Source organism: Typha latifolia, chromosome 14 (genome assembly GCF_019914945.1).
Source record: "Typha latifolia isolate L0001 chromosome 14, TyphaL0001v2, whole genome shotgun sequence".
NCBI lineage: Eukaryota > Viridiplantae > Streptophyta > Magnoliopsida > Poales > Typhaceae > Typha > Typha latifolia.
Window position 1 is genome coordinate 719890 of NC_133099.1, and position 22040 is coordinate 741929.

At 39.9% G+C, this 22040-nt stretch overlaps 2 protein-coding genes, 1 long non-coding RNA gene and 3 other non-coding genes across 6 annotated transcripts; 3 read left to right on the top strand and 3 right to left on the bottom strand.

Moving 5' to 3' along the window:
• Positions 1–406: 406 nt before the first annotated feature.
• TRNAY-GUA (transfer RNA tyrosine (anticodon GUA)) lies at positions 407–490 on the top strand. The gene is given in 2 exon segments: positions 407–443; positions 455–490. It is a non-coding gene; the product is annotated as a tRNA-Tyr (tRNA).
• Positions 491–3161: 2671 nt separating this feature from the next.
• Positions 3162–4818, top strand: LOC140801174 (uncharacterized). The gene is made up of 3 exons (XM_073156176.1): positions 3162–3615; positions 3744–3873; positions 4066–4818. The coding sequence occupies exons 1-3, from the start codon at positions 3480–3482 to the stop codon at positions 4676–4678; spliced, it is 879 nt and encodes a 292-aa protein (XP_073012277.1). The 5' UTR covers positions 3162–3479; the 3' UTR covers positions 4679–4818.
• A 2151-nt stretch (positions 4819–6969) lies between these two features.
• Positions 6970–8196, bottom strand: LOC140801232 (uncharacterized). Its single transcript, XR_012111396.1, has 3 exons — positions 8062–8196; positions 7830–7938; positions 6970–7258 (listed from the first exon to the last, which is right to left on the bottom strand). It is a non-coding gene; the product is annotated as an uncharacterized lncRNA (long non-coding RNA).
• On the bottom strand, positions 8050–8152 carry LOC140801517 (U6 spliceosomal RNA). Its single transcript, XR_012111466.1, has one exon. It is a non-coding gene; the product is annotated as a U6 spliceosomal RNA (small nuclear RNA).
• A 1414-nt stretch (positions 8197–9610) lies between the features above and the next one.
• On the bottom strand, positions 9611–9713 carry LOC140801518 (U6 spliceosomal RNA). Its single transcript, XR_012111467.1, has one exon. It is a non-coding gene; the product is annotated as a U6 spliceosomal RNA (small nuclear RNA).
• Positions 9714–14296: 4583 nt separating this feature from the next.
• LOC140800885 (ABC transporter B family member 1) lies at positions 14297–20171 on the top strand. Its single transcript, XM_073155795.1, has 10 exons — positions 14297–14878; positions 14961–15015; positions 15097–15272; positions 15366–15566; positions 15643–15902; positions 15995–16311; positions 16629–16852; positions 17429–17802; positions 17874–18579; positions 18652–20171. Exons 1-10 carry the CDS (start codon positions 14402–14404, stop codon positions 19924–19926), a joined length of 4065 nt encoding a protein of 1354 aa, XP_073011896.1. The 5' UTR covers positions 14297–14401; the 3' UTR covers positions 19927–20171.
• Positions 20172–22040: the final 1869 nt, after the last annotated feature.

Consider the following 22040-nt stretch of genomic DNA (forward strand, 5'->3'; position numbering starts at 1 on the left):
AATTTGAGATGGGAATTGGGCCCAGTTTGCTTATATATATAAAGATTTTGCACAGTAACCAATACATTATATGAATATTATATATTTAATAAATATAATACAAATTGTGATATTCTGAAATAAAATTAATGGCAATTATATATATATATATAAAGAGAGAGATTAACCTTGCCGCCCAAACTTTTCTATGATTTTTTATTTCGTTAGTGAAAAAGGGTGGGATTGAACCTGAGTCTGAAGCCCTTCGATTTGGTGTAATTCTTTTACTATTCCATTAATTTGGGCTAAGGCTCAGAGTACGATCCCAGCTTACTCACTAGGAAATACAAATCTCCCGATGATATTAATAGGGAAATTTAAATTTTGAATAAGATAAATCAATAAAAAATTATAAAAAATTTCAAAACCGACCTTAGCTCAGTTGGTAGAGCGGAGGACTGTAGTGTGCTCAGTAATCCTTAGGTCGCTGGTTCGAATCCGGCAGGTCGGATGTTTCTATTTTACTTTGGCTAAAATATTATTTCTTTTTGTTTTTAATTTCCGTCGCATATGTATATTTATCATTCAAACACTTTGTATTCTGCTTTCAATTTCTTCATTTATTTTAAAAGATATTTTAAGTAAAATATATTATCAAATGATAGATATTTACTGAACTATAATAAAGATAAAATATAGAGTGTTTTAACAATTTTTTATATGTTACTAATTGAGGCAATTATTTCTCTCGGCAAGATGCCTAAAATTAACGTAAAAAAGAAACATTTACACCATTCGTTTACGAAGGTCGCGGATCAGGAGCCGCCCGAATCCCGAGGCCGGTGGACGCAAGTACTGACGTCACCTTCCTTCGGTGATACGCATTCCCTTTTCCTCTTTTACTTTATTGCATGAGATCTCTCTTTTCGCCAACCTTGGATCTCGCTGACACTGACGTTACTTCTGACGTGGCGTCATTTTACTGGCTGCGGGCCCCAGCAGGTAGACCTCCGTCCTCCGTCCTCCGTCCTCTACTGCATAAAAACTATAAGCTGAATAAGAGGAGTTATCCGACCTTATCCGGGACTAACCACGATGAGTTATCTCGACTCTATTTTACCTATGGTTATCTTTGTTGATTAAAAGAATAAAAGGTAGTTATCCGAGTTAGTATATAATATTAGTATTAGGACAAAGATGCAAAAAGTGGGATGATTGCCTACTGCCCTAGAAACAAACCTTAAACTTACCCTTCACCTTTTCCTCGAAGAAAAATTATCCTAGTTTTTTTATTTATAAGCTAGGTTTCACTAGCATAGCAATATTAATTACAACGGTAGTCTGTGTTTATTCCTAATATAAACTAAATATATTATAGATAAGCCTATAAAAGATATATTTACGTGACGTTTGATGGATGTGATGCTTATTATAGTTGAGTTCTATACTTAGGTCACCTTATTTATGTTGATATATAGAATCTAGCAGGTGGGAACTTAAAAAAAATGAGTGTCCCATCAACACAACTCATCTTAGATGTCCATCTCTATTTATGTATATTTCTCTTGACAAATGCATCCAATTAGTATATGTTTTTATGCATGGTCATGGCCTTTTACTGGTTCATGCAGTCTGTATCACCCACAAGTAATGGTTAAATTTTGTACTCGCTTTGAATCTTCTAACACTCTATGAATATATTACTAAGTCTCTGCCTTCCTAGCTACACATGAACAGGAGGCTATTATAATATTATATATATATATATATATATATGATATTATTATTATATATTAAGGAAAAAATTATATTTTATCTTCTTATGATTAACACGAATGCAACAGCCTGACGATTACTTTTAATATTAATAAAAAAGACTTAAATACTTTTTTATGTTTTGCAACAATTTTTTTTTAATCCTTCTTAGTAATGTGTGCGTCATAAATATGTGAAAAATAATTATGCTTTTTAGAAAAATTAAGTATATTTCATGCAAATAATACTAAAATATTATTATTAAATTTATAAAATATATATGTAAGTTATCTCAGAGGTAAAATTATGATCTAGAAAAGTATATGTATAATTGAGTTTGGGTACTGAACACGATTAGAAATTCCTAACCAAGTTTGGGGATCAACTAGCCTTGAACTTAAAACAAACATCACCTTAAACATTTCAAATCTTATATATATATATATATATATATATATAAAAGGATTGATGACAAAAGGATTAATTTTCTGATAGTTTTAACAGAAACTTTAGAATTAAAAAACAATAGTTGCACATAGAACAGAAGTATAAGAAGGCATCAACATGATAAATTTTCTTTAGTGATGATGATAAGAGTTCTCGCAACCATTTAAAATGACAACCGACTTAGGATTCACATGGCGATCGAGTGCATGCATGTATTATTTGAAGTGATGTGCATTAGGAATTCTATATATACAGCTTGGATGGATGGATGGTTTTGCATGTATAATTGAGTTGCATGGGAGTAGGATATAATTAGTAGTTAGGTTGTCACAATCCTTCTTCTTCTCCTTGATGGATACAAGGTTTGGATATCAATGATTGAATTCTTATGAGATACATGGAAGCTTATTATGCCTATGTATTATTTCTTATAAGCAACGTAAGAGAAGTATTTAATAGGTGCAAGTGGGATTTCTTGGTTCCAAACTATGCCATTATATATTACACCTTTGACTTTTAATACATTGTTGGATTTATGTTCACCTCCAAGACTAGCATTTTCTTACTGATTAATTTATAGTCTAATGGGCCACCTAAGGGATGAGTTGGTCTCTCTGTATACAACTCTTGCATGATTGAGTCCAAGGAGTCTTCAAGGAAAATGAACAAATTATAAGACACTTATATTTCATAGTATCTTAGGGCTCATGTTGCATTTTTTATTTTATTTTCTATAGAGAAAACACCCTATATTTAATCTTTATAATTAGTTTTCATAACGTTTGGTTACGGTAACGAAAGTTACATCGATCCTAACAGAAATTTGTATGTTGCGGTTTGGAACTCGGAAGGTTTCCACTAATTAAAAGACGAATCATATCCCTTTCACTTTGTTAGTTGCCTTACATTTTAACTATTTTAATTCTGTAGCCAAAGTAGAGAGGTACAAGTACTCGGGGCCTCCAAGAGTGTAGGGATTTGTTTAGTTACACATGATATATAGAGAGTCTAGGTTAGCTCCAAGACTGAGATCTGTGGCCCAACCAAGAGGCTAAAGCTGATTGAAACCAGACGAGCTATACTCTCTCTCTCTCTCTCTCTCTCTCTCTCTCTCTCTGTAACATAAAAAAATTCCTAGCTTTTAAATATACCTATGAGTTGTCCTCCTAGCTTCTTCTTCTTCCTTTTCTTCTTCTTCCTATCTCTAGCTACATTTCTTGTATCCAAAGAGCTAGTGTCTCCTTCAAAGGGCCTAATAAAAGCCAAAAGGACCGGAGGAAGGGGAGAGAGATAGAGAAATGGGGAGGGCTCCATGCTGTGATAAGGCTAATGTGAAAAAAGGACCTTGGTCTCCAGAGGAAGATAGAAAGCTCAAGGATTACATAGAGAAGCACGGCACTGGTAGCAATTGGATTGCCCTCCCTCACAAAGCTGGTAAGAGATTCTTCATGAGAGAGAGAGAGAGAGAGAGAGAGAGAGAGAGAGAGAGAGAGAGATTTGTTTCTTTGTGTGTTACATAAATATTGATAGATATATATAAATGGATTGTTTTTTTTAAACAGGATTAAAGAGATGTGGGAAGAGTTGCAGGCTAAGATGGCTCAACTATCTGAGGCCCAACATAAAGCATGGAGACTTCTCTGATGACGAGGATAGGATCATCCTCAATCTCTTTTCTAGCATAGGAAGCAGGTGAAGTGACTTTATATATATACACACACACACATTTATATATGCCACTTTATTTCCCTTCTGGGATGATGATCATCTTACATTCATTTGGTCTTGTCCGTGCATATCAATATACATGCCAATTAATGCACCCATTATATGGAAGCAGAAGATTAATTTTCTAGTGCTTATATATGTATGAATTTAGTGCAGGTGGTCTATCATAGCATCACAGCTTCCAGGGAGAACTGACAATGATATCAAGAACTACTGGAACACTAAGCTGAAGAAGAAGCTCATGGGCTTCCCCCAAAGCCAGAGAAAGCTATCTCAGCAGCAGCAGCAGATCAAGCCACAGCTCTTCCCATCTCCTCTTCAGACCACTACTGATACATTCTCATCTCCACTAGGCCTTGAAGGAATCCTAATCCCACCGTATGTTATGAATTCTAACACCTCCATTCTTTCTTCTACTCCTTTAATCCAGGGAAAAGATGATCAAAGTGGCACTAGTACTATTCTCACGTTTGGGGGTGAGCAAAGCTGCAGCTCCTCTGATCTTGGGAGGGATATGGACTATGAGCTGTGTAACAATGTTTGTGAGCAAATAGGGTTTGAGAGCTATCTATTTGGAGGGGGAATGGAAGATACTCAGAAGCTAATACTTGGTGATGGTGGTGGTGGAGGAGGAGAGATTTCGTTTGAAAATTACAACTATGAGCAAGAGACTAAGCATATGGTTGGTTCAAATAGCAATGTTGGACTCCTCATTGATGGCCCAAGCAGTGCATGCCTCAAGAGCCAAGGGAGGTTCTTGTACTTCTGACAGTTCTGTGTGTGTTTGTGTGTCTAAATGTTTGTTGAAAAGACCATATTATGACAACATTGGCTAAAAGAGAGAGTGTGCGTGTTGCCTTTTCTTGTGTGCTTTTCCCTTGTAAAATGATATGTTTGGTTTGTGGTACAGTCCTTTCTTCTCAGCATTCAAACTTATTGAAGTGTTTTGTGCTTTCAGAAGTCAGAAAGGCAGCAGTACTAGACTGCTAGTAGTGATCTCTCTGATATGCACAAAGGGTCATGATATGTATCTTGATATATAGCGCAAAAAACTATGTAAAAGATAATCCTCTTAAACGATAACAAATATTCTACAAGAAAAAAAAAACTATATATATATTCCTGGTTAAAATGATGGGCTAAAAAATACATAAACTTTGATTAATAAATTTTTCTAATATAAATACAACCAAAAGCGTTCAAATCTAAAATATGTTAAGATTTGAAATATAATTGCTCAACAAAAAATTATTAAATATAATCCAATTAGTATTCGCAAGCCAATTAACAGTTTGATTACACTGAGGAAAGGAACGAACACCAATAACATATAACATAAGGAATCATGGTAAGTAATTTTTGCCCATCTTTGGTCATGAGAAGTCCATGCTCCACGAGCAGTCCTTCCTTTGTATACTAAGAATGAGGGCTTGAGAACTTCTAGATTCTGTGCCAAGTAGCTAAATGAGATTAGTTAATATTTACGGAATTCATAGATAGTAAATAAAAAATCAGCTTAGATGTATGATCAAATTTGATTAGTTCAATAAAGTGGAAAATTTTGAAAATACTGCAAAACGAAAATCCATTCTGAATTTTCGTGCAAATGGCATTTAAATTATAATGAATTTTGTTTGTTCTAGATATCACTGCATGGATACATATATCTTCATACATATATATATAAATATATTCATTCATATTCACATGGAGTGGATGGGGGTCAGCTTCACCGCAGGAAACGTGTCGTGTCGTGATATATATATACTATAATTTGGCACTAAGTTTTGAGCTGAGATACCAAATGGGTTTGTTTGAATATTCCAGTTCGAGTCTGTTAGCTATCAATAATCCCCAAAGTATGTGCATTAATAAGAAACAAGAGGGATGTCAGTCACAGTTCTCAAGGCACAACAAATCCCTATACAAAGGATAGTTTTGGTTTCTAATGAGTTGCTACTTGTATATCTATCTATTATCTATCTATCTATCTATCTATCTATCTACCTATAGTGCATAAGTGCATATACTTTTGAATATTACAAAAGTACTATTAAAAGAGACCTTGTTTGACTCTCACTTATTTGCATGGATTTGGTCAAGTACGGGCTGCAACAAAATTTCATATGCAGATTATTATTGAGCTCAGTTTAATTATAAACAAGCAATTCAAAGTTTGACATGGTTTAATTTCAAGGTAACCCAAAGCCAAGTGTCGAGCAGTAAGATTAGGCTTGATTTATTAATTCCAACTTAAACCAAGGCCGGCAGAAGGTGTCCTTTAAATAAATAGACTCATCTTTTACATAAACATAAGCACAATATGCAAGGGAAGAGATTCAAACAGAGATTAGTTTCTTTGCTTCATCAGTACGCTGTAATTACAGCAAATAATTACCTAAGCAAGGAAGAAGATTTCAGAGCAATAGTGGAAGCTTGTATGACTACAGACCCATATGAAATAATCCCATTAGGGAAAAAGAAAATTAGATAGATATAAACCTTTAATAAGGTTAATGATAGGGGAATCCTCCCTGAAAATAATTCAAAATATCCAAATAGAAAGAAAAAAAAAAAAACTAAGCACAAAGGACATGAGATTCGAACTTGATTGGTTGCTGAGAAAAAAATGTTAAGATATGAGAATCCATTGACTTCACACAGTACTTTGTGCAGTGTGATTAGCTTGCTGCTTTGCCAGCTACTAAACCTTGGTGTTTTCTCTCTCTTGCTTGTTCCTCAACAGGATTCTGAGGCAGGTGCAAGCACCACTTCTTTTATACATAAATGTCTTTTCTAGTGATTGGCTTAAGTGCAATGTTTGCATTTATTAAGAGACTATGCTATATAAATGATTAAGAGAAATTTAACTAGTGACCACGCTGTAAAAAAGTTGGCCAAAGTTTGGCAGTGACTTTATAGTTTCAGTGTAGTACTTGGACTCCTGGAAGGACTGTCTTAGGAAATTGAAGTACTTTGTGCCTCATCCTCAGTTTGTTGTTCTTTCTTTTGTGAGCATTGCAGCTCAACCAAAGTCCTTTATAATTCAAAAGAGTCAAATTTATAAATAAGGAAGTCTTTTGTGATATCAAAATCTGTCGCTTTTACATGCATCATGATTTATATTAGAAAGATTTACACCAATATCTCGAATATTAGACTTAGACAAAGTCATGCATACCTATATTATGTGGGAATTGAAGAAAAAGACAATTTCTGGAGTTCAGCAAGCTCACTGTAAATTGAACTCATTGGAAACATCAGAAAAGCAACAACTCCTTTGATGAGCTTCTGTATGCACAATGATTTTAGTTTGTCTCCATCAAAAATCACCCCTTTCAAATATCATCTGTTTTTTTTAATGTCAAACAAAATTATCCTATCAGACATTTACAGAGATAGAGCATTCAAATACTGAACTATTGCTGAAATAAAGAAAGAAGAGTTGCATAAAGGAAAGAGAAACAAGTAACATCCTAGCATACATTTTATCTGACTCAGGAGATATTTTAAGAGGTACTACACACGAACCCTAAACTCTAAAAGGGATTTTAGAAGGGAAAATAACAATTTAAAGTAATGCTATTGGTCCATAGATCAGTAACAATGAGATGGTCGCAGTACGTAACTCAATGGTTGAATCTTATTAATTTATGACAGAGGTCATGATTTCAATTATCCCACAAACATTAGTATTAATATTTGTGAATTTCTAGGAGATGAAATGTTCTTTTGCAAAGCTTGTCATTCTCCTAATAAAAGAAAATGAAATGAGCGAAGTGGATTCAACATTTAACTCTTCCAATGTTTAGCTGCTACTCCCGTTTAATGCATAGTAAGAAATAGGCTCATCACTCAGCGGCATTTCCTCAAACATCTAATCCGCATGAAAAGATGTAAGCAAGAAAACTGCAACTTACATGGTTTTATTGCAAGCAAATTCCAGGTTAAATTGGCACCGCCGCATGTAATTTCATCCGATTCCGATAAACCAGACTGAATGCATGATTTGTAGTGTTTAATCAGAATCTGTAGCTCCAAATAACAAAACGAACTGAGACGCAGGATAAAAAAAAAAAAAAAAAAACCTTTTTATAATCGAAGAACTGAAAACAGAGAGTGAAACCCCGATAATTGAAAAAAAATTTGGACCATTTCTCGATTTGTGCGTGTCATCCTTGCGCAGGGGCCATGCTAATCTTCTCTGTATCGTTCCAATTTTATCGGATGTCCCCGAAGGGACACTAGCCTTGTGACAGTCCAAATATATTAGTTCATAAATATTTTATTCATCTTACGATGTGGGACTATATTTTCTCAAAGCGCTCCACTTTGTAGCCCATGAATATATCCTTATTGGGCTATCTTTAATGGCCCAAATAGAAGTCCACTAAACTCGTTTTTCTTAGGTTATATGCATAATGTCTTATAACTATGCATAAAGTTACTTTGCACTTATATAATTATTTGGACCAATTTACTTTTTATACTTATGACTATTGGAAAGACGAGTATTATGAACATTTTAATAATTTACTATTGATTAGGATGACAACTCTAACAAAATTCACTTTAATTATAGAAACAGAGAGTGAATTAGTATAAAAAAATTGTACTGGGGTAAAATAATTTTATGCTCAAGAACATAGTGCATTTAACCTTGTTCTTTTAACTTGCATGAATTCATCAGATTGAAAAATAAGTTGGACTAAATATTGTCAATTTTATTTGGTTTTTCTTATTTAATGTAGAGTGCTATACTTTAGAGAGTATGTTGTATGGGCTTATATGAGTAGCCCACATAAAAAGGCCCAAGGAATTGGCCCATCATACATGATAACTTCAAAACTAGTAATAACCTGAGAAGTATTGAAAGATAGGGAAAAGAACTTGTGGGTATTGAAGGAAAAAAAAAAAAAAAACTGGAATTCGTATACTCACTTAACATTAAAACACATTGTAGAGTACCATAGCTTAGAACAAGGAATTATTTGTTCAATTCCTCTAAACAGTGTCACAACTTTGTTGGCTAGCATGACTTGTAATTAAAATAGAAAAAGCTCTCATTGTTACTGAAATAAAGAGATCTTCTTTTTTTGGGTGCATGAAGTAGGGGAAAACAGTAAACATCTTGACATATTATCTCAGTCAGAAGATGTTTCAAGAGGTTCTACACAGCAAGAATAAGAAAGGATTAGAAGAGAGAAAGATAACCATTCAAGATAATGCTATTGGTCACGAATTAATAACGATGAGCGAGTACAGAGGTAAAAAGGATGCTATAAAACAAGTTGAAAGAAAAAAAAATTCACTAGGAGATGAATCATCCTTCTGCAAAGCTTGCATTTCTCCTACTCAAAGAAAATAGACAAAGAGAATTGAGCATTTATCTGTCTTCCAAAAACTCAAACTATAACTACCCCTCCCGTTTAAAGCATGTAACAAAACAGGGCCACTAAGAGGCATTTCCTCAAACAGCTACCATGCGAGAAAATATCTCAAACTATAAAAGAGCTTCATTTGATTTCTATAAATTAGCTTCGATGGGTAATTTGTAGGGTTTAATCAAAATCTGCAGCTCCAAATAAGAAATAAGGTAGACCCAAGATCAAAAACCTAATTAACTTCGAACAGGAAGCAAAACGAAGAGGAAAAGGGAAAAAAAAACCTAATTTAAAATAACTAATCCGCTAATTGGGAAAAAAATTTGGACCATTTCTCGATTTGTGCGTGTCATCCTTGCGCAGGGGCCATGCTAATCTTCTCTGTATCGTTCCAATTTTATCGGATGTCCCCGAAGGGACGATATGTAGTGGAGATCGAAGCCTATTAATGCTTGAATACTTAATCAATTTCACGATGTGGGACTATCTAAGAAAATTGGACCTACAATTGTACTCACAGCCCATAAACGATAACTTATTGGGCCTTGGCCCATTTTTTCCTGACATACTATAATGTTGCAAAACTGATCATTGGATACCAGTGAATTTTTCTTCTTTTTACCTATTATGCTCCCCTCTTGGCATACTCTCAAACCAAATATAAGCAGACACCACTGGACACCAATGGCATTCATCTCATATATGAGAATAAGAACAAGTTAATACCCAAAATAAATTCTAGACTAACAGAGTTTGAGACTTGAGCTTCACATAGTGGTCCCAATTGCCATTGAGAGAGGCCACCCACATTGGACTTTGCCTGTCTGTGCCAAGAGAGGAAGATCTGATCATAGAATTAGGGCCATTTTGGTTGGTCAAGTATATCCATCACAACTTTAGTGCAACTTGGAGATATATAAAGTTGGCCTTTTAGATCAGAGAGCACCAGGAATAAGCTTAGCAAAACCCCCCCTTGCGACCCACCTCACATGGGACCATGGCCTTCCATAAGGGCACCATTCATTTGGTAGTTCCTAGGTCTCTTTCCATATCAGAGGGAACCTTCCATCTTCTCTTCTCTTCTCCCCCTTTTTTTTTTTTTATCTTGTCCATCAGCCATTGTTAGATGAAACCCAAAGTCCTACATAAGTCATCATGTGATGTCCTTTGGGTTTAATTTCTTCGGTACGTAAGATTTTAGCTCAACTAGTTATTTAATATGATGTCAAAGCTAAGATTCAAACTTTCTTAGCTCACATTTTACATATATTACTGAATTGGGACTTTTACTTCTACTCTGTTCTTGCGGGTAGCTCCAAACTTAAAATGGCCCACCTATAACAAAGGGATTCAAGAGAGGAGTGGAGAAGGTGAGGAATAAAAGAAGAGGGCACATGGAAAGGACAAAAAGCCTCCTAAGAGGCCTTTAAAGGTGTGCACTTGGTGGTCTCTACTCCAGCACACACTCACATGGAGACCAAACACCACCATGGAACTAATTATAAGCCATAATTGAGCACATTCCTCACTTTCTGTCATTAGGAAGCCTGAGGTCAAAACCTAATCTCCTCTTAGCCCCCCATCTCTTTACATTAGTTGTCTAATTATAAGTGAAATTTTGAAAGTATTTTCACCTCCCACAAATTAGATACTAAGTTTGATTAATACTATTGTCTTTTTTATAATGAGGATCATTTTAGATTGATCATTATTAGCGTAGTTATTGACATCTGTAGGGTCTATGAGGTAGACAAAGCCATGCGTGGTGTAATGATGTTGTTGAGAAGGGTAAAAAGGAAAGCCAAACTTGGTCTCCCTAAACAAGTTTAGCCCTTGATGGTGGCAAAGCCTTGCATTTGACTTGAGATTAGTTATTTATTATAACTTAGTTCATAGGAGGAGGGGGTGGGGGGCACTAAATTAAGATATAGAGACAGGGATGACTTTTTTCTTTTTCCCACCTATGGGATTAGTTAAGCTACTTAATTCAGATCTAATTGAGTAGGGAGCACATGAATTAGCTTTGAGTCAATCTTGTGATGAGAAGTTAAGTTGCAAGATTGAAGTAGGATTTGGTTGACTTGCTTGATGTTTGTGTGATTTGTTGTACCACTTGACTTGACTCTGTTAATGAAAACCTTTAACAAGTCAATGAGTAGAATCAAGAACGTGAGTGTTATCCCTAAAAGCAATCACCATTTTAGTTCACCTCTGTGAACGTAGAACAAAAAAAGGGGGAAAATAAATAGTTCCTTGAAAATTTATCATATATAATCTACTCTATGTTGAAATCATTTTACATCTACAGTAAAGTGTTTTTTCTCCCATTTGTTTCAAAAGTACACCCAGACCAAACTTGAATGTGACATCGCATTGGTAAAGAAAATCTTTGCCTTGTGTGATCTCACCTCTTTTAAATACATGTTACCTTTCAGTGGCAATTCAAAGTATCAGGTCCATATCTCTGCCTTATCAGGTATTCATTGGCAAATTGATCCATTCATGGGTGATGTTTGATGTAACCTTGAATTCTTTTCCATCCATTTGATCTCTTTGACAAGATAAATGTAAACCCATCTCTTCTCTTTGGTTCAGATGAAAGCATTCAGAGATGTGTATACATATGTATATAGAGATCTATCAACATGTGATCCAAACTGTAGCTAGTTGTACTGCAACTGCTGCAATCTCCATCCAATTCCACTCTGGCGCACTCACACAATAATGCACTTCGTACACACGCATGGGCAGGCATTAAAACCCCCCCATTACCACTATACCAATGTATATTGTATAAGAAGAAAGGGAAGCAGAGGAAGGAGGAAAAGAGGAAGTTTCTACTGAGGAACACATGAGAAAGACAAAGGCCACCAAAGAGTGAGTGAACCTCACATGGAAGAGGGACTTTATTAAATAATATCACACAAGTAATCACCTTTGAGTGGGCTTTGAGTGGCGTCCTTCTGATCATTTTTTATTAAAGAAAACAAGCAAGCAGATGAATGGAGAGATGGTGGTATGTAATGTGATACAATGCTCTCAATGATATATATATATATATATATATATATATATATATATACTCTTCTTTAATCTCTCTTTTTGACTTGTTCTAGGTTTGCCTTTGCCAGCTCCAGGCTGCATGGCAGAAAGAGGTGACAAAGAATGATAATTATATGGTAATCAGAGATTTGCATCACTAGATTAATTAATGGTATGGAACCTAAAGGATGTGAGCTGCTGACTATTTTGCTTTACACCCAGAAAAGTTCTTCTAAAGAGGTTTCTTTTAGCCTCAGTGCTTATGATTAGTACTACTGTTTAATATAAGCATCTGCTGCTGCTGCTGTAGTAGTGATTGCTTTGATGTAGATGATTACTTCACAAGCACTTTTGTTTGTAAACATTGGTTCCTATCTAAGATTGTGGCTCTGCAGAAGAAAACAAACAGCTTAGTAGTTGTCAGAGTTTTGGCATCCAACTCATCTTGGATGATACTTTTAACATTAGATAATGGAAAGGGAAGGACTAATTGATCCTTGTTTGCAACTGTTAAATGCACTGATTAGAGCTTTTGCTGACAGGAGTCTTTTTTTTTTCTTTTTTCTTTTTTAAGGGAAAACTCTTAGTAGAGATTGGATGGAATAATTAGGACCATCTTAATTAAATTGTCACTAATTTTAAGTGGAATCAAATCAAGAAGGATACCACCGATCGGACGTACGAGATTACTCGTCCGTCGTATACAAGTATCACGTGCGCGAGATCCAGGGGCTTCTCGTAATTAAGCGCAAATCCTCGCCCTATTCAAAGGTGCCTAACGTAATTGTTAGATTAACCGGCCGCTTAGCTGGATAAATTCTCCACCGTACGATTGCAGAATCATTGCTCTTCCTTCGACCCTCGCCGACTGCATTTGCTCTCAAATAAATACTCACAAAATACTGCTCATTACTTAGTTTCTGAAGGCCCAACTATATCTCTCTTAATTAAAAGATTTAGAATATAATCTAATATTGAAGTGTTGACAGTATTATCCAATCTAATAGACTACAAAAATATTTAAATTATAATAAATTTTTTTTTTTGACTTTGACTGGGCCATCCAATTAGTGGTCTTAGAGTCCATTATATGAAATGGAGCTTGTAGGTCAAATTTTATTGCATCACCCTTCTTCTGCAAGTCTTTAAAGAGGAAAATAAATTGGAGATGGTACAGAAGAAGAGTGGAAGTCGCCGCATTTAATGGGGAGAGAGAGAAGATGGCAGCAGGAAACAACCCAAGTGAGATAGAGCAGTGCGGCAGTGTCTATGAAGCATTTCTTGACTTCACAGACACACTCTTGACATATCTATTTATAAATTCACCCCTCGTCTCTCGGACATAACGTAAGAAATACAAGGGTGGATGTGTAAAATTGCTGGGTTTCTACTGAGTGTGCTACAGTGATTCTGAGTGGGCCCCACACTAAAATAGTACCTCAAACTTTGGTCAAAAAAACCCACCCCTGAGTCCTCTGAACCCCTCTTCAGTTTTCACACGTCCTTTTGTCGGGACAACGAGCTACCACCTCCTCTTATTTTGATCCAATGTATTATGTAGTAGGGTATCCATTTTGCAAATTGACACCAACCTTGTTACTATTTCTATTCTATTTGTAAATAGATTCTTCGCCTTTAATTTAGATATAGACGACCATGACCTCACTTGGTAAATGGATAAGAAAATGACCCCAATAATGGGCTTCAGGTCTAATTTTTGCAATTTCGCATCTTCCTTGTAATATTAGTAGAAGCTGATTAGGATTTTATCATAAAACAGACTGGCGTTTACAGTTTTAGCTAAATGGGAGGGGTTATTTTGCAAACATTTGTCGAAAGAGGTTTGCCGTAATTAACGACTAGTTGGGTAGTGATTTGGAAAATCACATTTTTCCAAACGCCTTTCTTCCTTCTCTCTCAAGCCAGAACATAAACAAATAGCGGAATTATAAGCCGTAATTAGAGAACGTTACACGAAAAGGTCGTTAAAAAGGCCAGGAAAGGAGAGAGAGAGAGAGAGAGAGAGAGAGAGAGAGAGCCTCTGAGCTGAAGAAGGAGAGAGAAAGATGGAGGAGAATGAGATAAAGGCGAAGGTGGAGGAAGACTGGACTCGCCCTGAGCTGCAAACTTTCCACCTCCACTCTCCTCCCCACTCCGCAGCCAACCAAGAAGAGGAACACCACCACGACCATGACCACCATGAGCAATCTCCAGTAATTGGAGTCGTCGAACGAGGACTGGTAACTACTAGTGCTTCAAGTTTACCGCCTTCTCCTCCCCGCACCTTGGAAATGGAATCTTCTAACGGGAAGGTGGAGTCGGAGGAGGACGAGAAGCCGGGGCCGGCTGCTCCGGCGGTGAGCTTGTGCGAGTTGTTTCGCTTCGCTGATGGCTTGGACTGTATTCTGATGTCTATCGGCACTGTGGGAGCTATCATTCATGGTTGCTCCCTTCCTGTCTTTTTGCGTTTCTTTGCGGATCTCGTCAACTCCTTCGGCTCCAACGCCGATGACCCCGACGTCATGGTCCGCGAAGTTGTCAAGGTGATTTGCTTCTCTTGTCTTCTAGATCGACTATACTTGGGTCGAATAAATTCTGAGCTCGTTGTTTAATGAAACGTTGCAGTACGCTTTCTATTTTCTTGTCGTCGGAGCCGCGATTTGGGCGTCTTCTTGGGCCGGTGAGCTTTTAGTTTTGAATCGCGCTTCAATTGGTTTGATGCGATGAAGGATTGTGAATGGTGTTTGACGAAATGCTACAGAGATATCTTGCTGGATGTGGACCGGCGAGCGGCAGTCGACCAAGATGCGGATCAAGTATCTGGAGGCCGCTCTCAACCAAGACGTCCGCTACTTCGACACGGATGTGCGCACCTCCGACATAATCTACGCCATCAACGCCGACGCCGTCATCGTGCAAGATGCCATCAGCGAGAAGGTTCTGCTTCCCCTTCGAAAGATTCCGAGACCCAATTCAATGTAGATTTCGTGTTGGATTTGCTGATGTTTTGGCATTTATGGTGATATGCAGTTGGGGAATTTGATCCACTACATGGCGACGTTCGTCTCCGGCTTCGTAGTCGGGTTCACCGCCGCATGGCAGTTAGCCCTCGTCACTCTCGCGGTCGTCCCCCTCATCGCCATCATCGGAGGCACCCACGCCGCCACATTGACCAAGCTCTCGTCCAAGAGCCAAGATGCCATGTCCAAAGCCAGCAACATAGCAGAGCAGGTGAGTTTTTTTTTATTTATTATACTTTTTAGCTAAATTTAGCAGCTTTGTTCTCAATTTTGTTCGTCTATACCAGGCATTGGCTCAAATCAGGACAGTGCAATCCTTTGTGGGAGAATCCAGAGTCATGCAGGCCTATTCCTCTGCATTAAGCGTTGCCCAAAGGATCGGCTACCGCAGTGGGTTCGCCAAGGGTATTGGATTGGGTGCTACTTACTTCACTGTCTTCTGCTGCTATGCTCTCCTCTTATGGTACGGTGGATACCTTGTTCGACATCACCACACCAATGGTGGGCTTGCCATTGCTACCATGTTTGCAGTCATGATCGGTGGATTGTAAGAAACAAAGCTCAAACATATTTGTTTGTGTCATTTGCTTGTCGAAATAGACATGGTCTAACATAATTTGGATTTGTATTGCTTCACAGGGCTCTCGGGCAATCGGCTCCGAGCATGACGGCGTTCGCAAAGGCGAGGGTAGCGGCAGCGAAGATGTACCAGACGATCGACCACAAGCCGAGCATTGATCGGAACAGCGAGGGGGGAATCGAACTGGATTCGGTCACAGGGCATGTGGAGCTAAAAAATGTCGACTTCGCGTACCCGTCGAGGCCGGAGGTTCCGGTCCTTCGCGATCTATCACTGAGTGTCGCCGCCGGGAAGACACTTGCATTAGTTGGGAGCAGTGGCTCTGGTAAGAGCACTGTGGTTTCCCTCATTGAGAGGTTCTACGACCCCAGTTCAGGTAAATGATCAAAGAAGATGAACAAATGCATGATTTTTTTATTCCATCCTACTTACTCTGTTCATCTTTGAATTGGGAATTTTAAGGGTAATTACATTTAACTGTTCATGAATAAAACAAGCAACAGAAAACCTATGCTTTCCTTTTTGTAGTCTTATGTCTATATGTTATTGCACTGGAGACAAAATTATGATGGAGCATCTTATGATCTATTTATTTTTTTTAATATTCAGATACTCTTGATGATCTTGCTATTTTGGCTGTGATGCTAGAAGCTAAAAGTTGCGTTGTAATCTTATTATTATTATCTTCCTTAGGGCAAATATTGCTTGATGGTCATGACTTGAAGAATCTGAAGCTGAGATGGCTAAGGCAGCAGATAGGGCTAGTGAGCCAGGAGCCTGCCCTCTTTGCAACCTCCATCAAAGAGAATCTTCTCTTGGGCAGAGAAGATGCTACCCAAGTAGAGATAGAAGAGGCTGCAAGGGTTGCCAATGCCCATTCTTTCATCATAAAGCTACCAGATGGCTATGATTCCCAGGTCTGATCAAACCCCAATCTCTTTACCCAACATACTGAAAGCTCTCTATCATTTCATGCCGGCTTTCTCTTACTCCAATCCTTTTTATTTTTACTCTCTTTACCGTCTGCTTGTGCTGTGCTCCTGCTCTCTGTCCTCCACTGTGGAGGTCGCACCCTAATAACATCAATATCCCTACCATGGCCACTTCTCGGGTCCCCCTTCTGAGCAGCAGGGCTTGCTCTGGAGGCTATTTCTCTGTCCTGATAAAAATGACCTTGTCTAAATGAAGTAACATGACAAGATTCCTTTTTGAGGTCCTTTTCTCAATCTAAACAGGCTATATAATAACCTTTTTAATGTTGATTAAGAGTAGTTAGGTAGTCCAGAATACCAACTTGATCCCAAGAATAACTTTCTCCTTCACTTGACCGTTGAAGTTTACTTTTACATCATTTTTTGACTAGAAGAACTAAATGACACAAGCTACAAACCATCCTTTTGACTCTAAGCAACTAATGATCTAAGTAAAACAATTATGTGTGTGAAGTCTGACCCTGCTTGGTTTGAGTCAACTGATGCCACCATGCAATGCAGGTTGGAGAGAGGGGCCTACAGCTCTCCGGCGGCCAGAAGCAGCGGATTGCGATCGCGAGAGCGATGTTGAAGAATCCGGCGATCCTCCTGCTCGATGAGGCGACGAGCGCGCTCGACTCGGAGTCGGAGAAACTCGTCCAGGAGGCCCTCGACCGGTTCATGATCGGGCGCACGACGCTCGTGATCGCCCACCGCCTGTCGACGATCCGTAAGGCCGACGTCGTGGCTGTCCTTCAACAGGGGAGTGTGTCCGAGATTGGAACGCACGATGATCTCATGGCCAAAGGCGAAAACGGTCTCTATGCCAAGTTGATCCGGATGCAAGAGCAAGCCCATGAAGCTGCCCTGATCAATGCCAGGAAAAGCAGCGCACGGTAACAACTAATTCTTGCTTCATTTGTTCATACTTCAAAGGTGTTTTTTTTAATTCCCACTCTGCAAACAGGCCGTCTAGTGCTCGGAACTCAGTGAGCTCCCCTATAATAACTAGGAATTCATCTTACGGTAGATCCCCGTACTCTCGCCGTCTCTCCGACTTTTCGACGTCGGACTTCAGCCTCTCCTTCGACCCGAACCATCGCATGGAGAAGCTCGCGTTCCGCGACCAAGCCAGCTCATTCTGGCGCCTCGCCAAGATGAACTCACCGGAGTGGGCGTATGCTCTCGTCGGCTCAATTGGTTCAATGGTGTGCGGCTCCTTCAGTGCTCTGTTTGCCTACGTCCTCAGTGCCGTCCTCAGCATCTATTACGCTCAGGATCCCGAGTACATGAGCAGGGAGATTGGCAAATATTGCTACCTCCTCATCGGAGTTTCCTCAGCTGCACTCGTCTTCAACACTCTGCAACACCTCTTCTGGGACGTCGTCGGCGAGAACTTGACGAAGCGAGTTCGCGAGAAGATGCTCACCTCCGTCCTCCGCAACGAAATCGCGTGGTTCGACAGGGAGGAGAACGCCAGCGCAAGAATCGCGGCGAGGCTCACCCTCGACGCCCACAATGTGAGGTCGGCGATCGGCGATCGCATCTCCGTCATCGTGCAGAACTCCGCGCTGATGCTCGTCGCCTGCACCGCCGGCTTCGTCCTGGAATGGCGACTTGCCTTAGTACTCATTGCCGTCTTTCCAGTCGTCGTTGCTGCCACTGTGTTACAGGTAACTGATATTACTTCGAGTGTTATAAATTCCCTCACCAAATTATAATCTAACATATCTGTGGTGGTGCAGAAAATGTTTATGACTGGATTCTCCGGCGACCTCGAAGGCGCGCATGCGAAGGCAACTCAGATCGCCGGAGAGGCGGTGGCGAACGTACGCACGGTGGCGGCGTTCAACTCGGAAGCCAAGATCACGCAGCTCTTCGCCACCAACCTCCAGCGTCCGCTACGGCGCTGCTTCTGGAAGGGCCAGATCGCCGGAAGCGGCTTCGGCGTAGCCCAATTCCTCCTCTACGCCTCCTACGCTTTGGGTCTCTGGTACGCCTCATGGCTGGTGAAACATGGCATCTCCGACTTCTCGAAGACCATTCGAGTCTTCATGGTCCTCATGGTCTCCGCCAACGGCGCCGCCGAGACCCTAACTTTGGCTCCGGACTTCATAAAAGGTGGCCGCGCCATGCGCTCGGTGTTCGAAGTCGTCGACCGGAAGACGGAGGTCGAGCCCGATGACCCGGACGCGGCACCCGCGCCCGATCGCCTTCGCGGCGACGTCGAGCTAAAGCACGTTGACTTCTCCTACCCGTCGCGCCCAGACGCGCCGGTATTCCACGACCTCACCCTCCGCGCCCGCGCCGGCAAGACGCTCGCACTGGTGGGCCCGAGCGGCTGCGGCAAGAGCTCGGTCATCGCGTTGGTCCAGCGCTTCTACGAGCCCACCTCCGGCCGGGTTCTAATCGACGGCAAGGATATTAGGAAATATAATTTAAAATCGCTGAGGCGGGCGATCGCCGTGGTACCGCAGGAGCCGTGCTTGTTCGCCGCGACGATCTTCGATAACATTGCATACGGGAAGGATAATGCAACAGAGGCAGAGGTGGTAGAGGCGGCCACACAGGCAAACGCCCATAAATTCATATCGGCATTGCCCGACGGGTACCGGACATGGGCCGGAGAGAGGGGCGTGCAGCTGTCGGGCGGGCAGCGGCAAAGGATCGCCATCGCCCGGGCTCTAGTGAAGCGAGCGCAGGTTATGTTACTGGACGAGGCGACGAGCGCATTGGACGCCGAGTCAGAGCGGTGGGTGCAAGAGGCATTGGACCGAGCGGGGGCGGGGGCGGGGAGGACGACAATCGTGGTGGCGCACCGGCTGGCGACGGTGCGGAACGCCCACACAATCGCGGTGATCGACGAGGGGAAGGTGGTGGAACAGGGCTCCCACTCGCACCTGCTCAACCACTACCCCGACGGATGCTACGCCCGGATGCTGCAGCTGCAGCGGCTCACGAAGCCGGCGGTGCCCGGCGCGCCGGGGCCGTCCACCAGTGGGGGAGGGAAAGGGGATTGAAGGGTCGGTCACTTGAGGCGGGAGAAGCAATCACTATTTCGAAACTGATAATAACCAAATCACTCGTTACATCTCTACATTTTGTTTCTTTTAGTTTTTGGGGTTTTGTTTTCTACTTCTTTTTTCTTTTTTCTTTTTTTTCTTCTCTTTTCTTTTTTGCTGTGGGCAGGCAAGGATCAAATTTGTCATGTAATTATATTGCTATGTGATATGTACTTAGTCAATTTAGTCCATTTTGCCAAAAAGGTCTTCATTCATATGGTGACTTCGTTGCCATTAGACGTTCCTCACAGCCATGTTGCAATGGAACAAAAGGGGTCTGACCTGACCACCATTTGCTTTCGGTTGGAAGTACTAAGATCTCAAAGAAACATTGGGTGGTCGGCCAGGAAGTGGACGAATTTTGTAAACCTTACACTATTAAAAAAAAGGGGGGTACTTGCTTTGAGGTTTTTTAACACTATCTGATGAGTTTGTAACTGGAAGCTGCGTGGATCTTTGATTAGAAAACGCTTAGGACAACGTAAACCGCTCTGCAGTTGGCTCCTCTGGCAATTTATCTACAAAGAACACGAATGGAGTGCATATTACGAAAACAATCAGGAAGAGAGAGATCTTAGATTTGATGCATACTCCTTAAGCAAGGACTTATAATATAAATTACCCGTCAAAGAATGGACCCTATGATCTAGCTCAAGTAACCTTGGACTAGAAGGGATAGCTGCTAATAGTTGACATTAATGTAAAGTAAATGCCAATCCAACATTAAGTTGGTAAAACAAGTGGGCATGGTACTAAAGTTTGAAGTGCTTTTTTAAAGCTTGAAAGTGACAAAAGGAGGAGACAACTATGTACACATCGTGAGAATTAGTTGCGGGGGACAGCATCAGCCTCGGCTCACGTGATGCTCGACCCACTCCCTTTGACTACAACTAAGATAATTTTTGTTTTAGTTCCTCCATTATAATTTTCATTATTTATATCTTATATCAGAGCGAGTTCGAACTATAAAAAGCCCATGGTTTAAGGAGTTCTTTGAAAATACTCCCTTTGATAGATAAGATATGAGTGCATGTCACTTCGTAAGTTGTAAGTATATGTTTTGTTTTTTTGCTGAAATGTTCTAAGTGTTTATCTACAACTCGGCGACGACTTCTGGGGTGAGCCACCGAGGAGGGCAGAGAGGAGACAGGAAAAGGTAGAAAAAGATACTGAGGTGACCACCGTAGATCATGTCATCGTCCATTAGATACACTTTGGTCATGGAATATTTCAAAATAATTTTACAAGGCTTTTGGGATCATTATAGCTAGGAAATAAAGTAATCTAGAAACCTAGTGAGTCCTCAGCCTATTCAAAGACTTGGAATGATGGATGATTGCTTTAGAAAAAAAATGATGGATGATTTGAATTGAAGTTGATTTGACACTTACTTGTGGAAGATTACGTCTTACCTTATCTACAAGAGACTGTCACTGTTCAGTTCCACAGCTTGAACATTTTATATCAAAACCAGAGAGCTTTCGAAATGGGTTGGTTGTTTGAAAAAGAAACAATGATCCTATAATTCATATGGTTGGTTGTAGTCGAATAGATTAGCAAAAATTCACACCAACGAGAAGATTTTGGCAATTCCAGGACTTGTATTCCTTATTGCCAATTCATTAAAGTATAAATGCAATTGCAACAAGAAGCTAGCATAAATGATTTCAGTGTCATGGTCATCTAAATCTGAATGGCGAAGATTCAACTCCCAACTTGGTTCCCATGGAGCCATCTTATGGAACTATCACCAAATAGGATTATCTTGCACAGCCAAGACTGCTCAATATTCAAGTAACCATGCTGCAAACTTTGATGGCATGGGAGAAAACAACCACAAAATTGAGAATTCCAAATGATACATGGCTAAATTTGAACCACAATGAGAACATGAACAAACCCAGTTACCCAGGTTATGGCAAAAGTATATAACTGGACACTTATATATATATATATATATATATATCTTAGTAAGGACCACCTTTCTTCTACTTCTTAGAACATAAAAACCCACTACATAGGAAGGGCATTCCCTTGTTGCATCACCATAACATAGTAAAGAACAAGATATC